The following is a 23,358-nucleotide window of genomic DNA, read 5'->3' as shown; positions in this document are numbered from 1 at the left end:
AAGGTGACTATTCTTGGTATAAGAGGCGACTAACGGGATCGGGTGGTCAGGCTCGCTGACTTGGTTGATGCATGTCATCTTGTCCCAATTGCGTGGATCGAGGCTCAAACACTGAATTGTCTGGTCCAGACTTGACAAACAAACAAAACTATATGTCTAGCAATGTTCCAGCAGCTTGGTGTCAACATTTCACAACTTTTGAGGTACAAACAAGTATGTTCTTTCTACCGAGTCTTCAAAGAGCGTGATACAACTCTTAGGCAGTTGTTCCCAGGTTACACCATTCTAGGCCAAATTTAAGCCTTTAAACTTATGGTAGATATGTGGAGGACATTTCCAAATTTGAATATCAGTGATAACAATTATGTCCGATGCAATTCCCTATTTTGACTTGCACCATAATGTTCCTGTGTGTTTTCAGGTGAACACATGACTTGCCTTTGAGTGTGTTTGTGATGGGTGACACCAATTGGGCAGGATACACTCGGCTTTTTCGCAAAGACCTGGTCTCATCACTATTCGATAGTGATTCATAAACACGTGCTCGAGATACAGTCAGAATCATGCAATCGAGATTTCTAATGAATATTGAAAGGGTTTTGTTTTTTCTTCAATATGGCTCCGTCCTATCTCACAGATATTCTACCAAAAAACGTTGCTGCTAAAAACTTACAGAAATTCAGAAACTCAGAAAACATTAGTGTTCCTCCCACAAAATTAAGACATTCATGTGAATCATTTACCAATGGACTATCTGATTTAAGCACTGGCATTAGGGGTTTTGTGTTGTTACCCATCCCGTCAACCTTTTAAGGCCAGATATCATGGTCTTTATGTAACTGACAAGAAAGTCCATGAAAGTGATATAATTGTACAAACTCCTGACTGTTGAAAACAAAAAACTGTTGCATCACTTAAATATGACCATACAACATTATCACTGGTTTGAGCATGTAAAGCAGGAAGTTATTGCTACTGTTTTCCCTGTATCAGATGAATGCAGTTCAAAGTTTACAAGCGTTCATGTTAAGTTTGATGAATGGCTGAGAAGGATAGCCCTAGGCTTAAGAATTCTGTGGGGATAAACATGATCTTAAGCTCATCTCACTCCGGAACAACAGCAACAGCAGCAACACCATTTGTTTCCGAATGAACCTGGTTGTACCGACTTGACATAGATGTAGATGATGCATTTCCTTACTTACTTACTTTGGAGATTTAACGTGCGCTTTCCGACTGATGCGTATTTCGCACACGGGCCAGGCCAGGCCATTTAATGTGTTTCCGAAAGGGACGAAAGTGGTGTGTGCAAGCCAAGAGGGGGCTTTAGGGGTTGCTTATATAGATTTTGGGAATTTTGAGATTTGGAATAGATGCCGATGGGATTGGGGAAGAAAACTAAGGGAGCTGGGTATGGTGGATGTTTGTTTGTTTATGTAATTTTGATTTGGTAGATTATAGTGTTTTTAGATGCGTTTTATTAGTTCCGTTTTGATTAAGAATACGCCTAAGGCCTTGAAGATTTCTAGTTTATTTTGTGGGTTTAGTATTGCTTCTAGAGTGAGAGCCTTGTTTAGATTGAGGGTGGTTTGTAATGCGGTTCGATGTGTTAGGTGGGGTGTGCAGTGGATGAGTGCGTGTTCTGGGATTTCTAGTTGTTTGCAGTGTGGGCAGTTACCTGTAGTATTTTTTTAAATTTTTTTAGGTGGTTATTTAGGTTGGTGTGTCCTGTTTGGAGTTTAGTGATTACTCTGTCGATTGTTTTTGATGGATGGAGAATTTTTGGTTTGGTTAGTGGTTTGCCGAGTACTTTTTTGATTTGGCTATTTGAGTTTGGATATAGGTTATGCCATTTTATGGTGATTTTTTGCTTGTTTACGCTTTTAATTTCTGATTTTGAGATGGGTAAGTTTAAGCTTATTTCTGGGATTTTTAGGGATAGTTTAGCTGCCTTATCGGCGTTTTCATTACCGTATTTCCTACGTGGGCGGGTATCCACAAGAAGGTTATTTGTTTGCCTGCCTTAGTTAGGTCGTTGGAGCTTTTTAAGTATTTAATTTATTAATTTAGGTCGGTTTGGGGTATTTTTGTTTTGGAGGGCTTGTAGTCCACTTAGGGAGTCGGTAAGTATTAGGATTTATTTGTGGTTTTTGGATTGTTGATTATGGAGGGCTGAGGCCATGCCCATTAGTTCTGCCGTGAATATTGATTGGTTGTTTGGGAGTCGGAAGGATTGTGTGGTTTTAGTTGGTTGTCCATCTGTGTGAATGTGACACCAATTTGGCCAATTTTCGTGTATGTATGCTAGTGTGGTGGTTTTAGCTATGTTTGGGTCGGTTTGTTTATTTATTTGGCTAGCTAGTGTTGTGTCTATTTTGGGTATTTTAAGTTTAGGGGTGAAGATATTTGATTGTTTGCAGTTTTGTTTAAGATTTTGAATTTGGTGTTCATTTAGGTAGTTTGATATTCTTGAAGCATTTCCTGTAAAAGGGCATCCTTATAGATGAACCGATTTAGAGCATCTCTGAAAAGAAGCCAATTACATGCTGGAGAATGACATCATCAAACCAAGTGGCAGTAAGTGGAGCCCACTGTGCTTCATGGTCCCCAAGCCTGACAATACCCACAGACAATGTTGTTCCCACCTGAAGCCAGTGAACTCCAAAAAGGACTCATACACCATACACAGAATTGATGGCAGTATTGACAGAATTGGTCAAGCAAAGTTGATCTTTTAATGAAGTATTATCAGGTTCCAATTACAAACATGCAAAAATTTCACCTTTGGCTACAACAGATGACGTCAGGGCAAAGTTATGCCATCTCTACTAAAAAAATGTGCATTCTTCCTTTCAACACCTCAGCAATGATGTTAATTCAGTCCTCCAAGGTACAGAGACTTTTTTCGAAGACATTAAGAGAAATTCTATAAACTGGGACGATCATTTGAAGAGAATCCTGACCTTCTTTGAGGGACTATCACAGGCCAAATTGACTGCAAATCTGTCTAAGTGTAAATTTCTCAGACACATGTTGTGTTCTTAGGTCACAGTCAGTCAAGGTCAAGAACAACCGATCAATACAAAATTAAAGGCTATTGCAGATTTGATTGATTGATTGTATCAGTGCAGTTTCGCTAATAATTGCATGTACATGTATCAAGTAAACATGTCCTTTATGTTCACGTAACATATTTATAGAATCTGTTATGTAAACTCTTATCCCCAAAACTATCCAATTTTAAGAACGTTTTGACTATGTTCATTTATTCTAGATACAGCTAATAGTTGGAACTCACTACCTATTGAATACACCAATGCCAGTAGTTTAGGAAGCTTTAAAAGTTTTATAAAAAGCAATGATAAGAATGGTATATACTTTGATGTAATTTATGGATCAAGATTCGGTCAGGTTATACACTCCCGTCTCAGGCTTGGCTGCAGGTTATACACTCCCGTCTCAGGCTTGGCTGCAGGTTATACACTCCCGTCTCAGGCTTGGCTGCAGGTTATACACTCCCGTCTCAGGCTTGGCTGCAGGTTATACACTCCCGTCTCAGGCTTGGCTGCAGGTTATACACTCCCGTCTCAGGCTTGGCTGCAGGTTATACACTCCCGTCTCAGGCTTGGCTGCAGGTTATACGCTCCCGTCTCAGGCTTGGCTGCAGCGATCTTAACACCCACAAATTTGCCAGATTTACATCCGACAGCCTGAGATGTTGTAGTAGCTATCACATGGAACATGTACTTCATGTCTTCTTGCGTGTCCCAGTACATTAAGGCAAAATATGTATTATTTCATAAAAGGCTCTAATATATATCAAAACTTAAAAGATAATTCACATTTAACGACTGTAACAAATCTTGAAATTTTGAAATCAGTGCACAGTTATATTCTATCTTCTTGCTGATTGAGAGATTTTGTCTGACATGTGGGCTTTCCTATATGATACCGCGATGTTGTTGCGCTGGATGTAAATAATAATTTGGCTGTAGTTGCGAAAGATAATCCAGTAATAAAACACTTACAGAACAATAATTATCTTTCGATGCATTGTAATTTGTATGTGTATCATGTTTTGGAGAGGCATTCAGGTAAGCAAAATTTGCTTGTTGGCCAATCCCTCGAGCTCCACTTTATGGAAATAAATATGTTTACCGTATATAAAATTTTCTTCTCTTTAAAGACGACCGTGTTATGAGGCAGTAGATCTTTACAGGTTATTTCTGATGAATGTTAGTGGCAGCTAATTGAAGCATTCGTACAATGTCAAGCACCGTTGTTACCAAATTACTTTGCAGTATGCTACAACCAAAAATTAGCAGTTACTTCCCTACCTCACTACTTTGATAATTTCTGATTCGAGGTGCTTCACAAAGTAACAGTTTCTAAAAGGCTGGCTGTACCTATGTAAGAGCGAGACGAGGCTATTCGAGACCATCTTCAACCTGACCTTGCCCAGTGAGTTTGGGATATCTGCCTGCTTCTAACACCCTAACTTAGATTCAAGGCACTGGCCACACATTCAACTGTGACAAATTCAGAACATTCGTGATTGCACTGACTTAAGTGAAAGAGCCTGTTGTTTATTGCTGCTGACACATATTTGAGCCATTTTATCGTTTTATCATCTTAATTATTTAACGAATGTGTGGTTATTTACTTATTCAACAATTTAATTCTGTATATACCGGTTGTTGGGTTAAGGTTTGTGTTTCAACATGGTAAGAATGTAAGAATACTTGATACAGCAAGCAACTGTCTCAAAGTGAACTATCACAATACAGGGAGCATACAAACAACTGACATGGAAATCATTCATTTTAGTTTCATTTAACACCAATTGCTTCAGTTATTTGGGAGGAGACAAAATATGAAAAGCACACATGAACAAATGACATGAAACGTGAGCTGTTAATTCTGCACAATATTAACCATTTCCCTTAATATCAAAATATTTGCAATAATTATATTCAATAGTTGCATCAATTGTGTCATGAACAGGACATACATTTAGTGTTGATCACCACTGTGTTGCAACCTTCAGCAACATCTCCCTGCTGGTGGACAGGAACCATGTCATCCTGCATGGCCTTCCTCCTGTGGCTGGATCTGGTTGTGCTTACAAGCGTGTACTCTCCACTGGTGCCCATGGCCTGTGAATTAGCAGTTGACGCTGGCACTTTCACTATGTTGTTGTATCAGGCTGAAGGAGCATGGACTTCAGGCTTTCCGTGGCACAGTCCACTGGAAGAACACCATCATTGTCTCTTATGTTAACGTCAGCACCACGTGACAACAACAGAGACGTTACATCAACATGCTCACAGCTCACAGCTGAAACATAAAAGTTCAAATAGCACCTATTATCACTTGCCCATGAAGAGATCACCCGTTTAATAAACATACAGCTGTATTACACATTGTGTAATACCAAAACGCATGCTTATGTACTCACGGAACACATTTCACGAACAAATATTGAAAGCTCTCAACATCCCTTTGCTTATTCAACGACATTGCGTGTGGAGATGATGGATCACTGAGAGGAGCTTATGCACACTCTATGACCCCAGCAACCTTGTTGCTAGGCTGACATCACATGGCATTGTTTCGCCAAAGGATCTTGCAACAAAATTCCACAAATTACGTCATTGGGTATAAAGCACTAAGATCACTTTGTGCAAGTGGTCCCAGAAGATCCCCAACATAACCTCATATCATATATCTTAATACAGTTTTCAAATAACATACATAGTGATATAACAATAGCCTGACTATCTGAGTCAATAAAAACAGTATAGTATGATTATTTCTCAGTAACCATCCCACTTAATACTTCAGATACTTGCAATATTTATTGCAGTGAGTGTTAAATCATATTTCAATGCATTTGATATGTTTAAGGAAACACATTTCATCCCAACTGTTTCAACTTCCTTATATCTATTTTGACCATTAGCGATCTGGTAATTCAGTCAGATACAAGGAGGAAAGTCAGTAAAAAAAATGGTGTTGATTTGCATTCAATTTTTTGAGAATGTTAACGGTATTAAAGGGCAAGTCAAGTCAACAAAGCAACATTGCAGATTTTAATGATTTAGGGCATACATAATCACCAATGCTTTACCAACCTTAACTTAAGACAAGTAGTTGGTGAATATCTCGCAAAGTATAATGACACAACTAATTGGTGAACTCTATTCACATACACTGTACTGTGTGTAAACGTTTAAAATATACTGAACAACAAAAGTTCCTGTGACACAAATATTTTAGTGTATTTTTTAAACAAGTAAAGTTTGGTTTTCAATATTGTAGTACATGTATGGAATTAAGTCACAAAAATGCAACTGCTACAGAAAACTGAAAAGCATGCATTCCATGCAAAAGTTGACTTTTATGCAAGCCCCATACATTTCACTACCAAGGATTGGGTATAAAAACATGTGTGTTAACGGGATTCCATATGCATTGTTTGGCATTGTGCTGACAACAACCACTCAGCAAAACCAACAAAATTACCCAATTATTCAACATTACGAAATGCCATGCTTGTCCGAAAATGAGCATCTGCGAGCCATTGGTATGATTGAAGCAGGATCAAGTCAACGCGATGTTGCAAGACAATTTACTGTCCACAGAAACACCATTTGGAGTTTATGGCAACATTGGCAACAGACGAATGCTGTCAGAGGCCATCCTCAGAGTGGCAGGCCACGCATAATCAATAATCGACAAGACAACTGGATTCGAACAACACACCTACGAAATCAATTCCAGCCAGCAACAGTGACTGCACGAAGCATCCCTGGCCTTCGACGAATATCTTCACAAACCGTATGTCGTCGCCTCGGATGTGCAGGGATTGTCGCCAGAAGACCCGCCAGACGTCCCATTTTGACAGGAAACCACCGTCAAGCATGTCTACAGTGGTGCAGACAGCGTCTACGCTGGACGGCTATGCAGTGGGGACAAGTTCTATTCACTGACGAGTCTCATTTTACCCCAGCCACAGCGATGGATGGATTTGAGTGTACCGACCTCGAGGTGAACGTTATGTCAATCATTGTGTCATGGAAGAAGATCGGTTTGGGGGTGGCAGTGTTATGGTATGGGGTGGGATTACAGCAAGACAGAGGACCCGTTTGATAGTGGTAGAGTGAAATCTCAATGGACAGCGCTACCGCGACGAGATCATCGGCCCTGTTGTTCTACTGTTTTTGCGTCGTCATGGTCCAGGCACTACCTTTTAACATGACAACGCCCGGCCTTATATTGCTCGACTTGTTCAGAATCACATCTGGGATGAGATTTATCGGTGCCTGTAACTTTCGAAACATGCTCCAGCAGATATGGACAGGACTTTGTGCGACGCCTGGTCTATTCCATGAGACAAGTTGTGTTGCCTGCATCGCAACCAGAGGTGTAAATTGACATTTTGGCATGTTCATGATTTTTATGAAATCACATATTTTCTGAAGTCAGTATGGCAAATTAAACCATTTGAACACTTACAGGAGTCTTTTATCTGTTGCCAACCGAAATTGTTTCAGATTTGGTAAAAAACACATCAAGTACCCACACAGTCCTTCCTGCTGTCAAGTACCCACACAGTCCTTCCTGCAGTCAAGTACCCACACAGTCCTTCATGCTGTCTAGTGCACACACAGTCCTTCCTGCTGTCTAGTACCCACACAGTCCTTCATGCTGTCAAGTACCCACACAGTCCTTCCTGCAGTCAAGTACCCACACAGTCCTTCATGCTGTCAGGTACCCACACAGTCCTACCTGCTGTCTAGTACCCACACAGTCCTTCCTGCTGTCTAGTACACACACAGTCCTTCCTGCAGTCAGGTACCCACACAGTCCTTCCTGCTGTCAGGTACCCACACAGTCCTACCTGCTGTCTAGTACACACACAGTCCTTCCTGCTGTCTAGTACCCACACAGTCCTACCTGCTGTCTAGTACACACACAGTCCTTCCTGCAGTCAGGTACCCACACAGTCCTACCTGCTGTTAAGTACACATATATCATCTTTCCTGCTGTCTAGCTCACATATATCATCCTTCCTGCAGTCAAGTACCCACACAGTCCTTCCTGCAGTCAAGTACCCACACAGTCCTCCCTGCTGTCTAGTACACATATATCATCCTTTCTGCAGTCAAGTACCAACACAGTCCTCCCTGCTGTCTAGTACACATATATCATCCTTTCTGCTGTCAGGTACCCACACAGTCCTACCTGCTGTCTAGTACACATATATCATCTTTCCTGCTGTCTAGCTCACATATATCATCCTTCCTGCAGTCAAGTACCCACACAGTCCTTCCTGCAGTCAAGTACCCACACAGTCCTCCCTGCTGTCTAGTACACATATATCATCCTTTCTGCAGTCAAGTACCAACACAGTCCTTCCTGCTGTCTAGTACACATATATCATCCTTCCTGCCGTCTAGCTCACATATATCATCCTTCCTGTTGTCAAGTACCCACACAGTCCTTCCTGCAGTCAAGTACCAACACAGTCCTTCCTGCTGTTTAGTACACATATATAATCCTTCCTGCTCTCAAGTACCCACACAGTCCTTCCTGCTGTCTAGTACAAATATATCATCCTTCCTGCTGTCGAGTTCCCACACAGTCCTTCCTGCTGTCTAGCTCACATATATCATCCTTCCTGCTGTCTAATACACATATATCATCCTTCCTGCTGTCTAATACACATATATCATCCTTCCTGCTGCCAAGTACCCAAATAGTCCTTCCTGCTGCCAAGTACTCAAATAGTACTTCCTGCTGTCTAGCTCACATATATCATCAAAATGTTGAAGAGCCATAATGTCCCACCATTTTCTGCTTAATTCTGTCTTTCACCCATATTCTGCAATCTTCGAGGAAGGAGGAAGTTATTCTGCACAAAAATGTTTGAATAAATCTCTGTCTACAGCGCAATCATCTATGATGTCTATAGTCGACCATTTAGGAGATAAACCCACTGAAGCGCTCAGTTCCAAATTAAAACAAGCATGAAATACTCACATCCCCCTCCAATATGACATGTCGGGTGTGTGCAATGCCTTTTTGTAAAGAAATATAGTACCTTTTTCAAGATCTGCTCTGGAAACGAGGACTACCTCCATTTTCAGTCTAAATCAAAGTCGTTGCCATGGAAACTCGAAAAATAACTTTTAAAAAAAATCCAAAACTATCCAAAGGCACAAGTTCACCACTAGACCTTTAAATGTGCAAAATATGGTGAAGAAATATAGTAAGCTAGGTTTTCAAGATCTGCTCCGGAAACGAGGACTACTGCCATTTTCAGTCTAAATCAAAGTCCTTGCCATGGAAACTCGAAATTTTTTTTTTTTAAAATGCCAAACTATCAAAAGGCACCAGTTCACCACTAGATCTATCTATGTGCCAAGTTTGGTGAAGAAATATGGTACGGTTTTCAAGATCTGCTCCGGAAACAAGGACTACTGCCATTTTCAGTCTAAATCAAAGTTGTTGCCATGGAAACTCAAAAAAAAACTTTTTTTAAAATCCCAAACTATCAAAAGGCACCAGTTCACCACTAGATCTATCTATGTGCCAAGTTTGGTGAAGAAATATGGTACGGTTTTCAAGATCTGCTCTGGAAACGAGGACTACTGCCATTTTCAGTCTAAATCAAAGTCCTTGCCATGGAAACTCGAAAAAATTTATTTTTTTTAAATCCCAAACTATCAAAAGGCACCAGTTTACCACTAGATCTATCTATGTGCCAAGTATGGTGAAGAAATATGGTACGGTTTTCAAGATCTGCTCCGGAAACAAGGACTACTGCCATTTTCAGTCTAAATCAAAGTTGTTGCCATGGAAACAAAAAAAAACTTTTTTTAAAATCCCAAACTATCAAAAGGCACCAGTTCACCACTAGATCTATCTATGTGCCAAGTTTGGTGAAGAAATATGGTACGGTTTTCAAGATCTGCTCCGGAAACGAGGACTACGGCCATTTTCAGTCTAAATCAAAGTTGTTGCCATGGAAACTCGAAAAATAATTTTTTTTAAAATCCCAAATTATCAAAAGGCACCAGTTTACCACTAGATCTATCTATGTGCCAAGTATGGTGAAGAAATATGGTACGGTTTTCAAGATCTGCTCCGGAAACGAGGACTACCGCCATTTTCAGTCTAAATCAAAGTCGTTGCCATGGAAACTCGAAAAAACTTTTTTTAAAATCCCAAACTATCAAAAGGCATCAGTTCACCACTAGATCTATCTATGTGCCAAGTTTAGTGAAGAAATATGGTACGGTTTTCAAGATCTGCTCCGGAAACGAAATGTGACGGAGGGACGGAAGGACGGCCGGACGGCACCCATTCCTATATCCCGATTCCACTTCGTGGCGGGGGATAATAAGTGGTATCTACCCTACAGTGGGACTACATCAAATTTCAAAAGACAGCAGGTTTATCTCCATTCTACAATGACGGCAATAACGCTTTGAAAAACGGCACTCTCTTGCAACGCATCACAACACAGGGTACAATGCTCCACAATCTTAGAACATTCCGAAAAGTTACCGCAGGTAGTAATATGTGTAACAAGTATGAATAAAGTTCAACATTAAAATACCCATAGTCTTTAAAAGTTCAAAATAAGTGTTCAAAACACATAGTTTTTCAAAAAGAAGTTGACAAATAATCCTCCAAACTTAGTCCAAAGATAGATGTTTTAATTTCATCACAACCTGCTCTGCACTATTTGGACCCGGCACGTCATTTCTTGGAAATCAACGAGAGAAGCCATTCCTTGGAAATCGAGTACCGGTATGCCATTTCCATTGTACAGGTTGTAGAAAAAAAATTAAAAATGCTAAACGAATATATTTCTCAAACAAACTTTATGAAATAACATTCTACTATTTATTTTACATGGGTAAGTTTTATGAGGTAGTTAGCAGTTACCCCAGAAAATAATTTGAAAAATCAAGATAAATGCCTCTCCATCCCCAACTTGGATGTTGCAGAACTTGACCTACATCACGGTTACTCACACCTCACAACTGTCAATGGCTGACAACCCCGATCTATGATGTGGTTCAACATTAAAAGGCTTAATATATTTAAAAGGGGTTTCTGTAGCAAAAAGGAAACCTCAGAATTAAGCATTCTACAATTTCATGCTGGAATTCTAGATAAAGACTGATACAATTTAATGGACTACTAAAAAGAAATACCCTATGTAAACACAAAATATTTTCACCCTGTAACCCTATGGGGGTATAGTTACCCATGGGGAAAAGTCGTGCATGCAGGCTGTAGATACTAGGTTCTCCAACTATCCATCAACACAAACAATACATGTAACTTAAAACACTTACCATAATGCAGTGGAGTTTGGCCATCCTGGTCCTGAAAATAGAATGCGTGAGTAAGTGAGTATGGTTTTATGCCGCTTTTAGCAATATTCAAGCAATATCACGGCGGGGAACACCAGAAATGGGCTTCACACATAGTACCCATATCGGGAATTGAACCTGGGTCTTTGGCGAAATGGTCGAAACCACTAGGCTACCCGCCCCCCTGAAAATAGAATAGACAACAGGAATATACTGTACCAAAACCTGCAAGTACCATTATTTAGTACAAGCGTGACAGGATCAGATAGTTGAATATTTTGGGAGTTTTATTTGTTTAGCTTTTTACTGAATTAAATATTCAGGCAAGTATGTTTTAAATATTATATTCTTCACACTTCAGCTTTCCTAATTCTCTGTTTCAGCTCACACCATGAGTAATCTGCCACAGGCTCAATCACCTCGTGCACTATCACACAATAGCCTGCGCTGGAACTCTTGGCCCTTCGAACGTAGAGAGTTGACCCATGTCTGTAGAGGACATAGCCTGTAGAGATGTCGATTGGTAGACATCCACCACCTCAGCGACTTGCTGGGTTGACTTGAGAGTGATAGGATCATCTTTATAGTCTTGTTGAGTCGATCCTCTGGTGGACATAGATATCCCCTGTCTAGGTAGAATCTTGCTCTGATGTATTTTATGTCTGGGTTAACTAGGAAACCTCGGTAAGTAATAAGTTGGACCAAGAATATCATGTTCTGCTGTAGCTGATTTTTCCATGGTCTGCCGCTAAGAAGTTGTCAAGATAACCATGGATTTGAACTAGCTGGATATGGCTGAACTTGATGACTGGCGCTGTAATTCTGGTGAACAGCCAAGGTGCTATTGCTATCCCGAATAGTAGGACTTAGAATTCATAGCGTCAGCCATTGATTGCGAAGCGTAGATATTTCCGAGATGATTGGTGTAATGGTGCGTGAAGATATGCATCTGTAAGATCTAGGCTGATAAGCCAGTCCCCCTTCTTCAACGTCGACTGCAACTTCCATATGGATTCCATCTGGAATTTTGGAGGCGGTACCAGATATCTTTTGTTCAGGATCTTTAGATCTCTTATCATCCTCATCTCATTTGAGTTCTTCATCTGTCCTGTATTTCATCTGAACTCTGTCAGTGGTTATGTAACGTTACATTACATTACAGAGACGTTTTCGACCTATGTAACCTTGTACATGTACCCGGGTTGTGCTGTGCACATATGCACATAGACCGTTTACCATGTTGTAATGTTTGTCACGTGACATCACTAAACATCATACAGGCTCTGTAAAGAGCAATGAGTCTCTGGCCCAAGAAACAGAAGGGTCTCTGTTAAAACTGGAAAACATTTTGAAACTAAAACAACAAAAAGCAAATGTTAAATCAACCTTTACAAAAGCCAAAAACAAGCTGTACAGCTTGCTAGAATATTCTGACCAACCATCTCGAATAGACATACGAGATGGTATAGATAAAGTAAATGAAAGTCTGGTGAAAGCAATAGATGTTATGACACAACTCACTCTGGCTTTTGCAAAGAATCAGCAAGGTGAAAATGTCGCTAAAACTGAACGTGAGATTAGTCATCTTGAGGATGAAACTAATGCTGTAGTTGAACAGGCACAATTTCACTTAGATAATAGGTCAGACATGACTTCCATGGCAAGTAAGAGACACAATAGATTGTATAGACCTGAACAACAGGCTGCGGGAAGTGAGCCATGTATTCAGAAAGACATTGGGCATGATGTTCATAGCATACCACATGAACACACGTGCTTATAAAGCACACAGTTATGCAATAGGCACTGATCTATGGAAACAACTCAAACATGTTTCTATCCCAGTATTTTCTGGTGATGTTAAATGCTATGAAAGTTGGAAAGCCGCATTTCTGACATGCATAGACCAAGCACCAGCAACTGCTGAATACAAGCTATTGCAGCTGAGGCAATATCTTTCTGGTGAGGCTTTGAAAACAGTACAAGGTTTGGGGCATAGTGCTATAGCTTATGACATTGCATTAGAGCGCCTAGAAAGGAAGTATGGTGGTAGGAGGCGTCAAGTAGCGTTACAGTTAGAAGAAGTGACAAATTTGAAGCCTATTCGCCAAGGGAATGCCAGAGATGTGCTGATGTCTTGGACATTGCAGTCGTTAGTCTGAAAGAAGCAGATAGAATAGAAGAGCTTGGTAATGGATTATTGCATGCCACTTTACAAAAGAAAATGACTGAGTCAATGATCGCACAATATCAGAGATGGCTTCATGACAGAGATAGGCAAGAGTCTGTCGAGACTCTAAGAGAATGGGTACTTCAGGAAGCTGAATACCAAACAATAGCTGCGGAAACAATACATGGTGTTTCTGATAAAAGCAAAAGAAAAGAGTCATGCTCATTTGTCGGTGAGCTGAATAGAAAGTCAAAGAGGGAGGTCATATGTAAGGTTTGTGGTGAACAGCATGTGGAAATGCAATGTGTTCAAGAATATGAATGTTTCTGAGAGATGGAACACTGCTAAGAAAATGAAAGTATGCTTTCGCTGTCTTGGTGGTAATCATCGTGGCTCACAATGTAGATATGCATATCGGTGTGGGATCAATGGGTGTACGAAAAACCACAATAGACTCTTACAGGAGAACATACCCAGAATTGACATTGGACAAGGCAATCTGGATTTTGCAGAAAATAGTTTAGTTGTGGATAAGGAGGATACTCAGGTAGGTTCTCAAACAAAAGGTCATGACCAGGGCTTGTCTGAAAGGGCACATGCAACTATGCCATTGGAATCTGACCAAACGTTCACAGCTCTTCGGACAGTTCCAGTAGTGCTGAAGAATGGAACTAAAAGGATCTGTGTTAACGCATTATTGGATGATGCAAGTACCAGGTCACATACATTAATGCTGATGTAGCTTCAGAATTAGGGATGCAGGGGTCAATAGAGAAAATATCTGTGAGTGTCTTGAATGGTAAGAAAGAAACATTTGAGACCAAGCCAGTGGTATTTGGAATTGAGAGTGAAGATGGTAGGGTGGATATGGAAATGACAGCACTGACTTCTACTAGGGTCACGGGCGACTTGCAAGTGATTGATTGGCAGAAATGCAGACACAGATGGAGTCACTTGAAGAACATAAGCTTTCCAAGTATTGGGCGACGTCCAATTATCGATCTCCTGATAGGTATTGATCATGTGCAATTACATCAGTCATTCGAAGATGTTTGTGGAGATGTAGGTGATCCTATTGCAAGGAGAATGCCTCTTGGGTGGACATGCATAGGCAATGTAAGCAGTCAGGCAACATCCCAAACACACTGTGCATATACATACCACACATACAGCAAAGACGGTGAATTGTGCTCATTGGTGAAGTCATTTTGGGAAATTGAAGAGTTGAAGACTCCTCTCAAACGCCTTATACCACATGACGAGCAAGCTCTTCACAAAGCACAGGAGACACTAGTGTATATGAATGGCCAATACCAGATTGGTATTCCTTGGAAGAATGTTCCATCATTACCAAATGACTATGCCATGGCATTTCGTAGGCTGCTTAGCACTGAAAAGAAGTTATCCAAAGACCAGGACACAGCACTAGCCTATGACAATATCATCTTGCAGTATGTTGAAAAAGGTTATATCCATAAAGTAGATCATGAGGAATCGAGGAGAGATGTGTGGTATCTTCCTCATTTCCCGATATTGCGCCCAGATAAGACCACAACAAATGTCCGTATTGTTTTTGACGCTTCGGCCAAGTATCAGGACACATCATTGAATGATGTAATCAGTCCAGGTCCGGAGCTTCATAGTGAGCTCTTTGATGTGCTGACACGGTTCAGGAGAAAACCAGTAGCTCTCATTTGTGATATAGCAGAGATGTTCTTGCAGATCAAAATATCACCGGAAGATAGACCTTACCACTGGAGATCTATGAATACAGATATGCCTCCTGAGGTATACCAGTTCAGTCGTCTTGTATTCGGAAACACCTCTTCTCCTTTCTTGGCTCAGTATGTTACCCAGGAACATGCTAAGGCACATCTTGTAGATCTGCCTATGGCTGCAGAAACTGTCATAAAATCCACATACATGGATACAGTATGGACTCGGTAGAGAATGTGGATGAAGGTATAGAACTGTACAACCAATTAACTCAGTTATGGTCCAGTGCTTCAATGCATGCTCGGAAATGGTTGTCCAATTCCCTAAAAGAAGTTTTCTCAGGCAAATTGCAAGACTTATTTGATCCTCTTGGATTCATAGGACCATTTATAATCACTGCAAAGATTCTGTTACAAGAAATGTGTTTAACAGGACACGATTGGGATGATGAACTGCCTCAGAACCTGCAACAGAAAATAGAAAAATGGTTAGTACAATGGAAAGAAGTACAAGGTGTTCAGGTACCCAGATGTTTGCGCCTTGACGCTGAGGTTTGTTCAGTCTCGATTTATACCTTTGTTGATGCATCACAGGATGCATATGGCACCGTTGTTTACGCCATCTATAATTACATGGACGGAAAGAAGTCAAAGGGATAGTTGCTGCAAAGAGTCGTGTAGCTCCGTTGAAAGCCTGTAGCATACCAAGCCTTGAACTGATGGCAGCTGTACTTGGCCTCAGACTTGTCTCTGAAGTGGTCAAAGTCCTTCAGATTGAGACTGAAACAGTTACCTTCTGGTCAGATAGTAGGAATGTCTTGTGTTGGATAAGAAACAATAGTCGTACTTTCAAACCGTTTGTTGCCAATAGAGTTGGAGAAATACACAGCACTACAAATCCAACTCAATGGCGACATGTACCATCAGCAGAAAATCCTGCAGATCACTTAACAAGAGGTCTGGCTGTTTCACAACTCATACACAATGAGTTATGGTGGTCTGGTCCTACGTTTTTGCTCAGAGATGAAACTGAATGGCCATCTGATAAAGCATTTTCCCTTGACATGATCAATGATGATGAAAGAAGAACAAGCAATAAGCAGGTTGCTCTAGTTTCAATACAGAAACCTGACCTTGAGACGTGAAGACTTGACCCTTCCAGATTCTCCAGCTGGAGAAAATTGACATGTGTGAATGCTTGGATTTTCAGATTCTTGCATAACTGTTCCACGTCAGATGATTACAAAATGAAAGGTGAACTGACGGTAGAGGAAATAGCAGATTCTGAGCACAGAATCATTGCCGATGCACAGGCGGAAGCATTTTCAATTGAATATGCAACTTTATTGTCAGGTAAGATGTTGGCTTCCAGTTCCAAACTCCTTACACTTCAGCCACATCTAGATGAAAATGGGGTCATGAGATTGAGTGGACAGTTAGGCGATGCTGAATGTTTGCCACTTGGAGCACGATTTCCCATAATTCTACCTCGTAGATGTTGGGTGACAAAGCTCATCATAAAGCTGTATCACGAAGATGGTAAACATGTTCTGGGCACAAACCAAACATTGGCTGCAGTGTCATCTAAATACTGGATTATCTCAGCATGAGAAGCAATACGTGAATGGGAGAAAGAATGTGCTCGATGTCATAGGGGCAAAGCAAAACCTGCCTATCCAATGATGGCTCCGTTACCAAAAATGAGACTTCGAACATCCTTCCGTGCATTCAGCCAGGCTGCTGTTGACTATTTCGTAACAGTCCAAGGCAGAGGAAAATCACGTCAGAAACGTTATTTGTGTCTATTCACCTGTTTGACTACAACTCGCGCCCTCTGACATATCAGTCGACTCATCCCCAAAATGCGATTCCACTGACTCCAAATCACTTCCTACAGATTGGAGGAATGTTTGCTCCCGAATCCATAGACACAACCGATTATCACCCAAGGAAGCGCTGGAGACGTATTAAGGAACTGATGAGGCACTTTTGGAAGCGTTGGGTGAAGGAATGGCTCCCAGGTCTGAACGCAAGACGGAAATGGCGAACTCAAAGCAGAGACCTGTGTATCGATGATGTTGTGCTGGTGATATCTACTGACACTCCACGGGGACAGTGGCCACTTGGTAGAATTGTCAAGACATACCCAGGAAAAGATGGACATGTGCGTGTGGTGGATGTACGGATCGGACAATCAGTGATTACTAGAGCAGCAAACATGATTTGTCCACTGGAGTGGTCAACTGTAAACTGTGATCTGGGATTGTGACTTTGGATAATGTGACTTTGGATAATGTGACTTTGGATAAACTGACGTCGTGGACAGTGACATCGTGAAACTGACGTCGTGAACAGTGACATCGTGAAACTGAAATGTGTTGTGAACTGTGACTCTTGAACTGTGACATTGTAAAATGTGATATGAGCATTCATGGATATTCAAGGACTAATGGATTGTAATAATTTCAATCATTTTGTAAGTATGGTACAGTTTAATTTCAATTCATTGCAAAAGCTAGAAGTGTATGTATTGTGTTGCCAGGAATCTGTCAAGGAAGGGGGTATGAACAGAAGGAAACAGTTGTTCTTGGTTGGGTTGGTATAGCTCGTCCAGATACACTCGATTAATATGGAAGTGCTGGCCCAAACACACCCGTTGCGCATGTTCTTGTTTTGGTAAATCTTGGTTGAACGGGGTAACATGGGTAATTTGATTTTTATTCGTTGTGGGACGAAGACGTCCTCAGAGCTCCAGTCAGGAGATTGCCTCTGCTCATATCAGAATTAACTTCCATTATCCACTTTATAACAGAAAGTGGTCAATTATTCACTTTTGATGAATATACAGAAACATTTCATTTTGGGGCGATTTGGTTAGTGTGGCAATGAATGTTTGTGTTTCTGTGTTTAGTTTAATTAAAATGTCCGACATGATAATTTTGACTTGTTGTTTACTTAACAGGGAATAACGTGCCTCATTCCCACCATCTATAAGCCATTCCAGAATGTTCTTTTTATCAGTTCTAAAAATTTTAATCAAGAATACATCAAATATGTTTCGAAGCGTAATTTCGCAAAAGGTCGTTCTGACGTGACCTGTAATGGGATGTCCTCAGATCTTTGTTTAACGGTAGCGAAAACTAAGATCTGATTTTAATGAGATTTAGTGATGAGCAGACTTTCCAGCCCAGGCATACATGAGGTGAGCGGAACTCCAGCTCAACCCCAGGACATTTCCTACGAGCGGCAAATCCTGCTCGAGATCGTCCCGACACTCAGAATACCAAGCTGGCTAACAGTGTAATGATAACACATATATAGAAACGAACAACAATGGACAGACAAAGGGACAATGACGTGATGGGCGTGATGAACCGACACAGCTCAGGGGATGATCAATTAAGGCAATATATGTCATACTATAAATAACAGTAATTAACAGGAAGTGATATGGTAGCCCAAGATGGCTGACAGTCAATATACAATGAAATGTTGGTGAGGATTAACAACTGGGATTGGCGTCTTATAAATAATGGCAATTAAGTTATAAAGACATATACATGTCATGGCTACAGGGTAATTAGCCTTTGGAATCAAAAGTTCTTCAGACAATGGTTGTCCCAAATCACACTCAGTTGCTTGTTTTTGTGGTCCAGGTTATCCTTAACATACAATCATGTACTAGTATTTGTAGTACTTCCTTACACTAGAGCATCCTGCGTGTGGTTGTTAACACAACACTTATGTTGTCGGCTATAATTTCCTTATCACTTGATCATGTTACAGCATCATGAGTAAACCACCACCTGAAGAGTTCGAGAAACATATTTCTTCTTTTCAGGCTCTTGGTACCTGGCTTACTGTTGATAATCCGGAGGACCTGGTACAGTGGATGCGAGCATTGAAACAGACCAAGGTCAAGGCTAAGGATGGTTCGTCGATCCTGCCTTCTAACAAAGGTACTCAAGCACTTGTTATGTTAGCACAGGCACCAAAAGTTCCATCTTTTTTTTCTGTTGACAAGAAGGGCGAATATGAAAATATCATGTTCAGTGTTTGATTCAAAACAAGTCTCTTTCACCACAGGCTGTTGTTAACTTTGTCCAACAATCCCTATGTGGTAAGGCAGCTACGGTTGCCATGTGCCTTGTACCTGGGGCTGATATCAAGCAGCTCATTTCAAAGCTAGAGGCTACTTTCTGTAGTGTAGATAGGGGTCAATCACTGCAAGCTAACTTTTATAGCTCACGTCAAGAGACCACAGAAGAAGTTGCTTTATGGGCATGCAGGTGAGAGCATCTACTCATTCAAGCAGGAATGAGATTCTCCGTACACAGTTATGGTCAGGGTCGAAGCCAGAGCTCAGGGGTCAGGCAGACCACGGAAGCACCTTTGATGACCTTCTCAGAGCCCTGCAGAGAGCTGAAATGGATTTGCAGTAGAGAGGAGCATGTTTCTGATATAGGATTAATCAAGTGTTGATGCAAAGTAAATGTAAATGTATCCATTAGCAGTTATTTAAGAATTGACTTTCACTTTGAGTGAGTTCATTGGAGTATGAACATTCATAGAGTGAAGGGCCAAACTGTATGAACGTTGGAGCTTGAATTAATTTTAAATATGTCTGCCATTGTGGCCATATTGAGAATCCAATGTGAACTTCTTGAAATAACTTCAGCTTTCATCATAAGTGGGAACAATGATGTGAAGTTTCATGTTTGATCATCAAGTGGTTCCTTTGGAGATAATGCATGTTTACAGTGTGAAGAAATGCATTTTGAGATAATGTAGGAGCATGGTCAAAGTCTTCCTGAGGCAAGGGAGATAACTGGTTTAAAAGTCAAGTTTCCACCCTTGCCTAATAGGCCAGAGTTACATTGTGACTGGACTAACGAGTTTATGCATAGTCCAATCCTATTCCTAAACAACATGGCAACTGCTGTGGAGATTTTGGTCGATTGCAGGATTTGCAAATCATGCATTCCTTCAACTTAATTCGACAGACATTTCCAAATCTTTTCATGTTCTTATCAACTTGCTCAAGTGTTGTGCAACAATACACATGCACTCAGTGTCTGTGAGGCAGGGGATGTGAAACTTTTCCTTTGATTAACTTGATTTCCTTTGATTGTTTTGACTGGGCGCAGATATTTTGTTTCAAGCAAATGCAAGTGCCATGAGAGGTGAAATTTGGTTGGTCAACAGGACCAGTCGTACAGGTCACAAGAACGATGCAGCTGGGATACCTGGGCCCACTTGCACAAAGCGATCTTAGCGCCAGGATTATTGTAACTCCCATACTTTAACATAGGCTTAAGATAATCTTAGTGCTAAGATGGCTTCGTGCAAGTGGCCCCTGCAGATATCAACAGAGGGCCCGAACAGGACAGAGGGTGAGTTCCACGTCATCATCTGGACCGACAATCTCCGATAGTGGTGGAACGTGAAACTGACGATCAGGTTGACCTGAAAGTTGATTCTTAACGACAAAGTCCCAAGAAAGACTATAGTGGACCCAGCTGTTAGGTCGCTGATCAAAGAGGACCTGGGTGACATGCAGGGGACTAAGTGCCAAGAGAAAACCTTAATGGTGAGATCTTCAAAGGAGGCAGACGTTCATAAGTCTCACATAACGGCATTGAGGTCCAAAGCTGGAGTGCGAAACTTCTTTGTCTGACATCCAGCCTAAAAAACCCTGACACTAGTGAAAAGTTCAGGCACTGAGGCAAGATGGGAAAAACAAGCGATTTTCAATGTGGAGCCAGCAAGGGGAAGGACTGGCATAGAAATAATAAGAAATCAGCCCCCTGGGAGCCGGGGGCCTCCACAGAAACTGTGTCTGGGCATACAGAAAGCATGAAAAAAGCGCCACTTGTCATCAAATAGGGAACAAGTTGAGGAACGATGAGTCTTGGAGATAGCTTCCGTGAAGCATCCATTCTGTGGGATATGGATGATCTTGCTGAGACAGGGAGTCTGCTAACACGTTGCAACATATGAAATGTGACGTGCCCAGATCTGAAGAGAGTCCCAAATCTTCTTTCTGGTGTAGGAACACAATGATGGGCTGGGTTATATGAGTGAACCATGTTGTTCCTTTTCTTCCTTGGGGACTGGTGCCTAGGCCCTCTGCTGAGGAAGCGTAGAAGAGAGGAGATGTTCCATGTTGGTAAGGACGCGACTCTTGGCCTCCTTGGCAACTTGAGAGATTTGGTTGAGGAAGAAAGCAGGACCAGACCAAGATTGCCATATTAACCGAGTTATAAAGGAAGGATCCTACAAAGGCTGTTTAGGAGGCTGTGCGTTAAGCGATGGTTATTGAGCTGAGGCAATACTGTAGCTACGTAGACATGTGAAAAAGCTGCTGGTGACAGCTGGCCACCTTCAGGTGACTGTCCGATGACAGCTGGCCACCTTCAGGCGACTGTCCGGTGACAGCTGGCCACTATCAGCCGACTGTCCGATGACAGCTGGCCACCTTCAGGCGACTGTCCGGTGACAGCTGGCCACTATCAGGCGACTGTCCGGTGACAGCTGGCCACTATCAGGCGACTGTCCGTTGACAGCTGGCCACCTTCCGGCGACTGCCCGATGACAGCTGGCCACCTTCAGGCGACTGTCCAGTGACAGCTGGCCACCTTCAGGCGACTGTCCGGTGACAGCTGGCCACCTTCAGGCGACTGCCCAGTGACAGCTGGCCACTTTCAGGCGACTGCCCAGTGACGGCTGGCCACCTTCAGGCGACTGTCCAGTGACAGTTGGCCACCTTCAGGCGACTGTCCGGTGACAGCTGGTGATGATGTTTGCTGAAGGCATCTGGGCAATCATCAGGTGTATGGGAAAGTTGGGAAGAAGTGTCCGACGGTGGAGGACGGTGGCAAGGTCAGCAACAAAGCGGGGGGGGGGGGGCTTGCATTGTCTTCCGTTTTGAAAGCTGCTATGAGCCTCTCTGTAAAATGCAAATTCTTTCATTGAAATAACAGAGCATTGCAAAATTGATTGTCATAAGGACACGAAGGTCGGCTGTAAGGGAAAGAAGATATGAGTCTTTCCACGGCTTGGAATGTTCAGACAAAGTACATGTACAATGTACCGAATATATTCTTCAAATAAATGTGAACAGCGTATAAGATTACCAGTATAAAATGGTGGAACATAACACATTCCTGGTAAAAAGGTGAACTAAGCACCCAAACACAAACATTGTGTGGAGAGTTCCTGGAAGACTCCATTCTCTGACAAGGTTCATTAAAGGAGCCAATAACATTTGTTAATAATAAACAGTAAGTAGTTAACATCTGCTAATCAGTTCCTTCACGATTTCACCTCAAACACAATTTGTTTCAATGAAATGTTAAATTATATGCATCATAAATACTAAAACAGGTACTCTTTTCACCATTTGATAAATAATGGGACCAAATGGAGTACCTGAAGACAGACTTTGTGTGTCAACATTCGTTCAGTAAATGCATTTGTTTTCAGAAGAAAAGTCAAAACTCAATGTCTGCATGTATAAATATGAACTCCTCTCTACACAGCTGTATATTCTGTACAAAATATGTAATACATTCAAGAAAATATGGATGGTAATGTACACTTCTGGGCTTAGTATGCAGTGCTTACAATGATTAAAGAGTTGGCTCAATGTGATCCAGATTTACTCTTTGTGGGCAACACTCTTCAGTTTCACAGTGAGAAGACCTCAAGAAGACCTGCTGTAGAACTGGGTTAAATAGTAATCAAAACAATGGGTAGATAAGCTTCATAAATTACATGATATAATTCACTGTTTCTCATGAATCTGAGATGTTTATCAGTTTTTCTGTTTATTTTGCCAAGTCCCTCACATCATGCCCTACTTCCCGTAATGTGGCTGCTGCTGTAGTAGCTGGACACATTGTACCAAGCGAACGCTTTAACTACTGGGCTACCCCACCACCTGAATATTTATAAATAACTTGTAGATCTTTAGGATCTTTAATACTTTCTTTCTTTGTTGGAAGTCACACACTAATATTCATATTATTGTAGTTCGTCAAAATGTAAATAAAACTGTTAAATAAAAGTCCATTTAGAA

At 41.3% G+C, this 23,358-nt stretch overlaps 1 protein-coding gene across 2 annotated transcripts in view; it reads right to left on the bottom strand.

The window, feature by feature from the left end:
- Nucleotides 1-2,731: 2,731 nt before the first annotated feature.
- Nucleotides 2,732-23,358, bottom strand: part of LOC139458735 (acyl-CoA-binding domain-containing protein 6-like) — an 82,695-nt gene continuing 62,068 nt past the window's right edge. Inside the window, exons 7-8 of one of the 2 annotated variants that reach the window (XM_071240139.1) lie at nucleotides 11,376-11,406; nucleotides 2,732-5,337 (exon numbers count right to left, since the gene is read on the bottom strand). In XM_071240139.1, coding sequence (XP_071096240.1) covers nucleotides 5,189-5,337; nucleotides 11,376-11,406 — 180 coding nt within the window. In that variant the 3' untranslated portion in view covers nucleotides 2,732-5,188. The remainder of the gene's footprint in view (nucleotides 5,338-11,375; nucleotides 11,407-23,358) is intronic. The other variant, XM_071240140.1, reaches the window with a different exon arrangement.

Source organism: Haliotis cracherodii, unplaced genomic scaffold (genome assembly GCF_022045235.1).
Source record: "Haliotis cracherodii isolate W230 unplaced genomic scaffold, xgHalCrac1.p SCAF_13, whole genome shotgun sequence".
NCBI classification, from domain to species: Eukaryota; Metazoa; Mollusca; class Gastropoda; order Lepetellida; family Haliotidae; genus Haliotis; species Haliotis cracherodii.
This window is presented reverse-complemented; position numbering and strand designations above follow the sequence as displayed.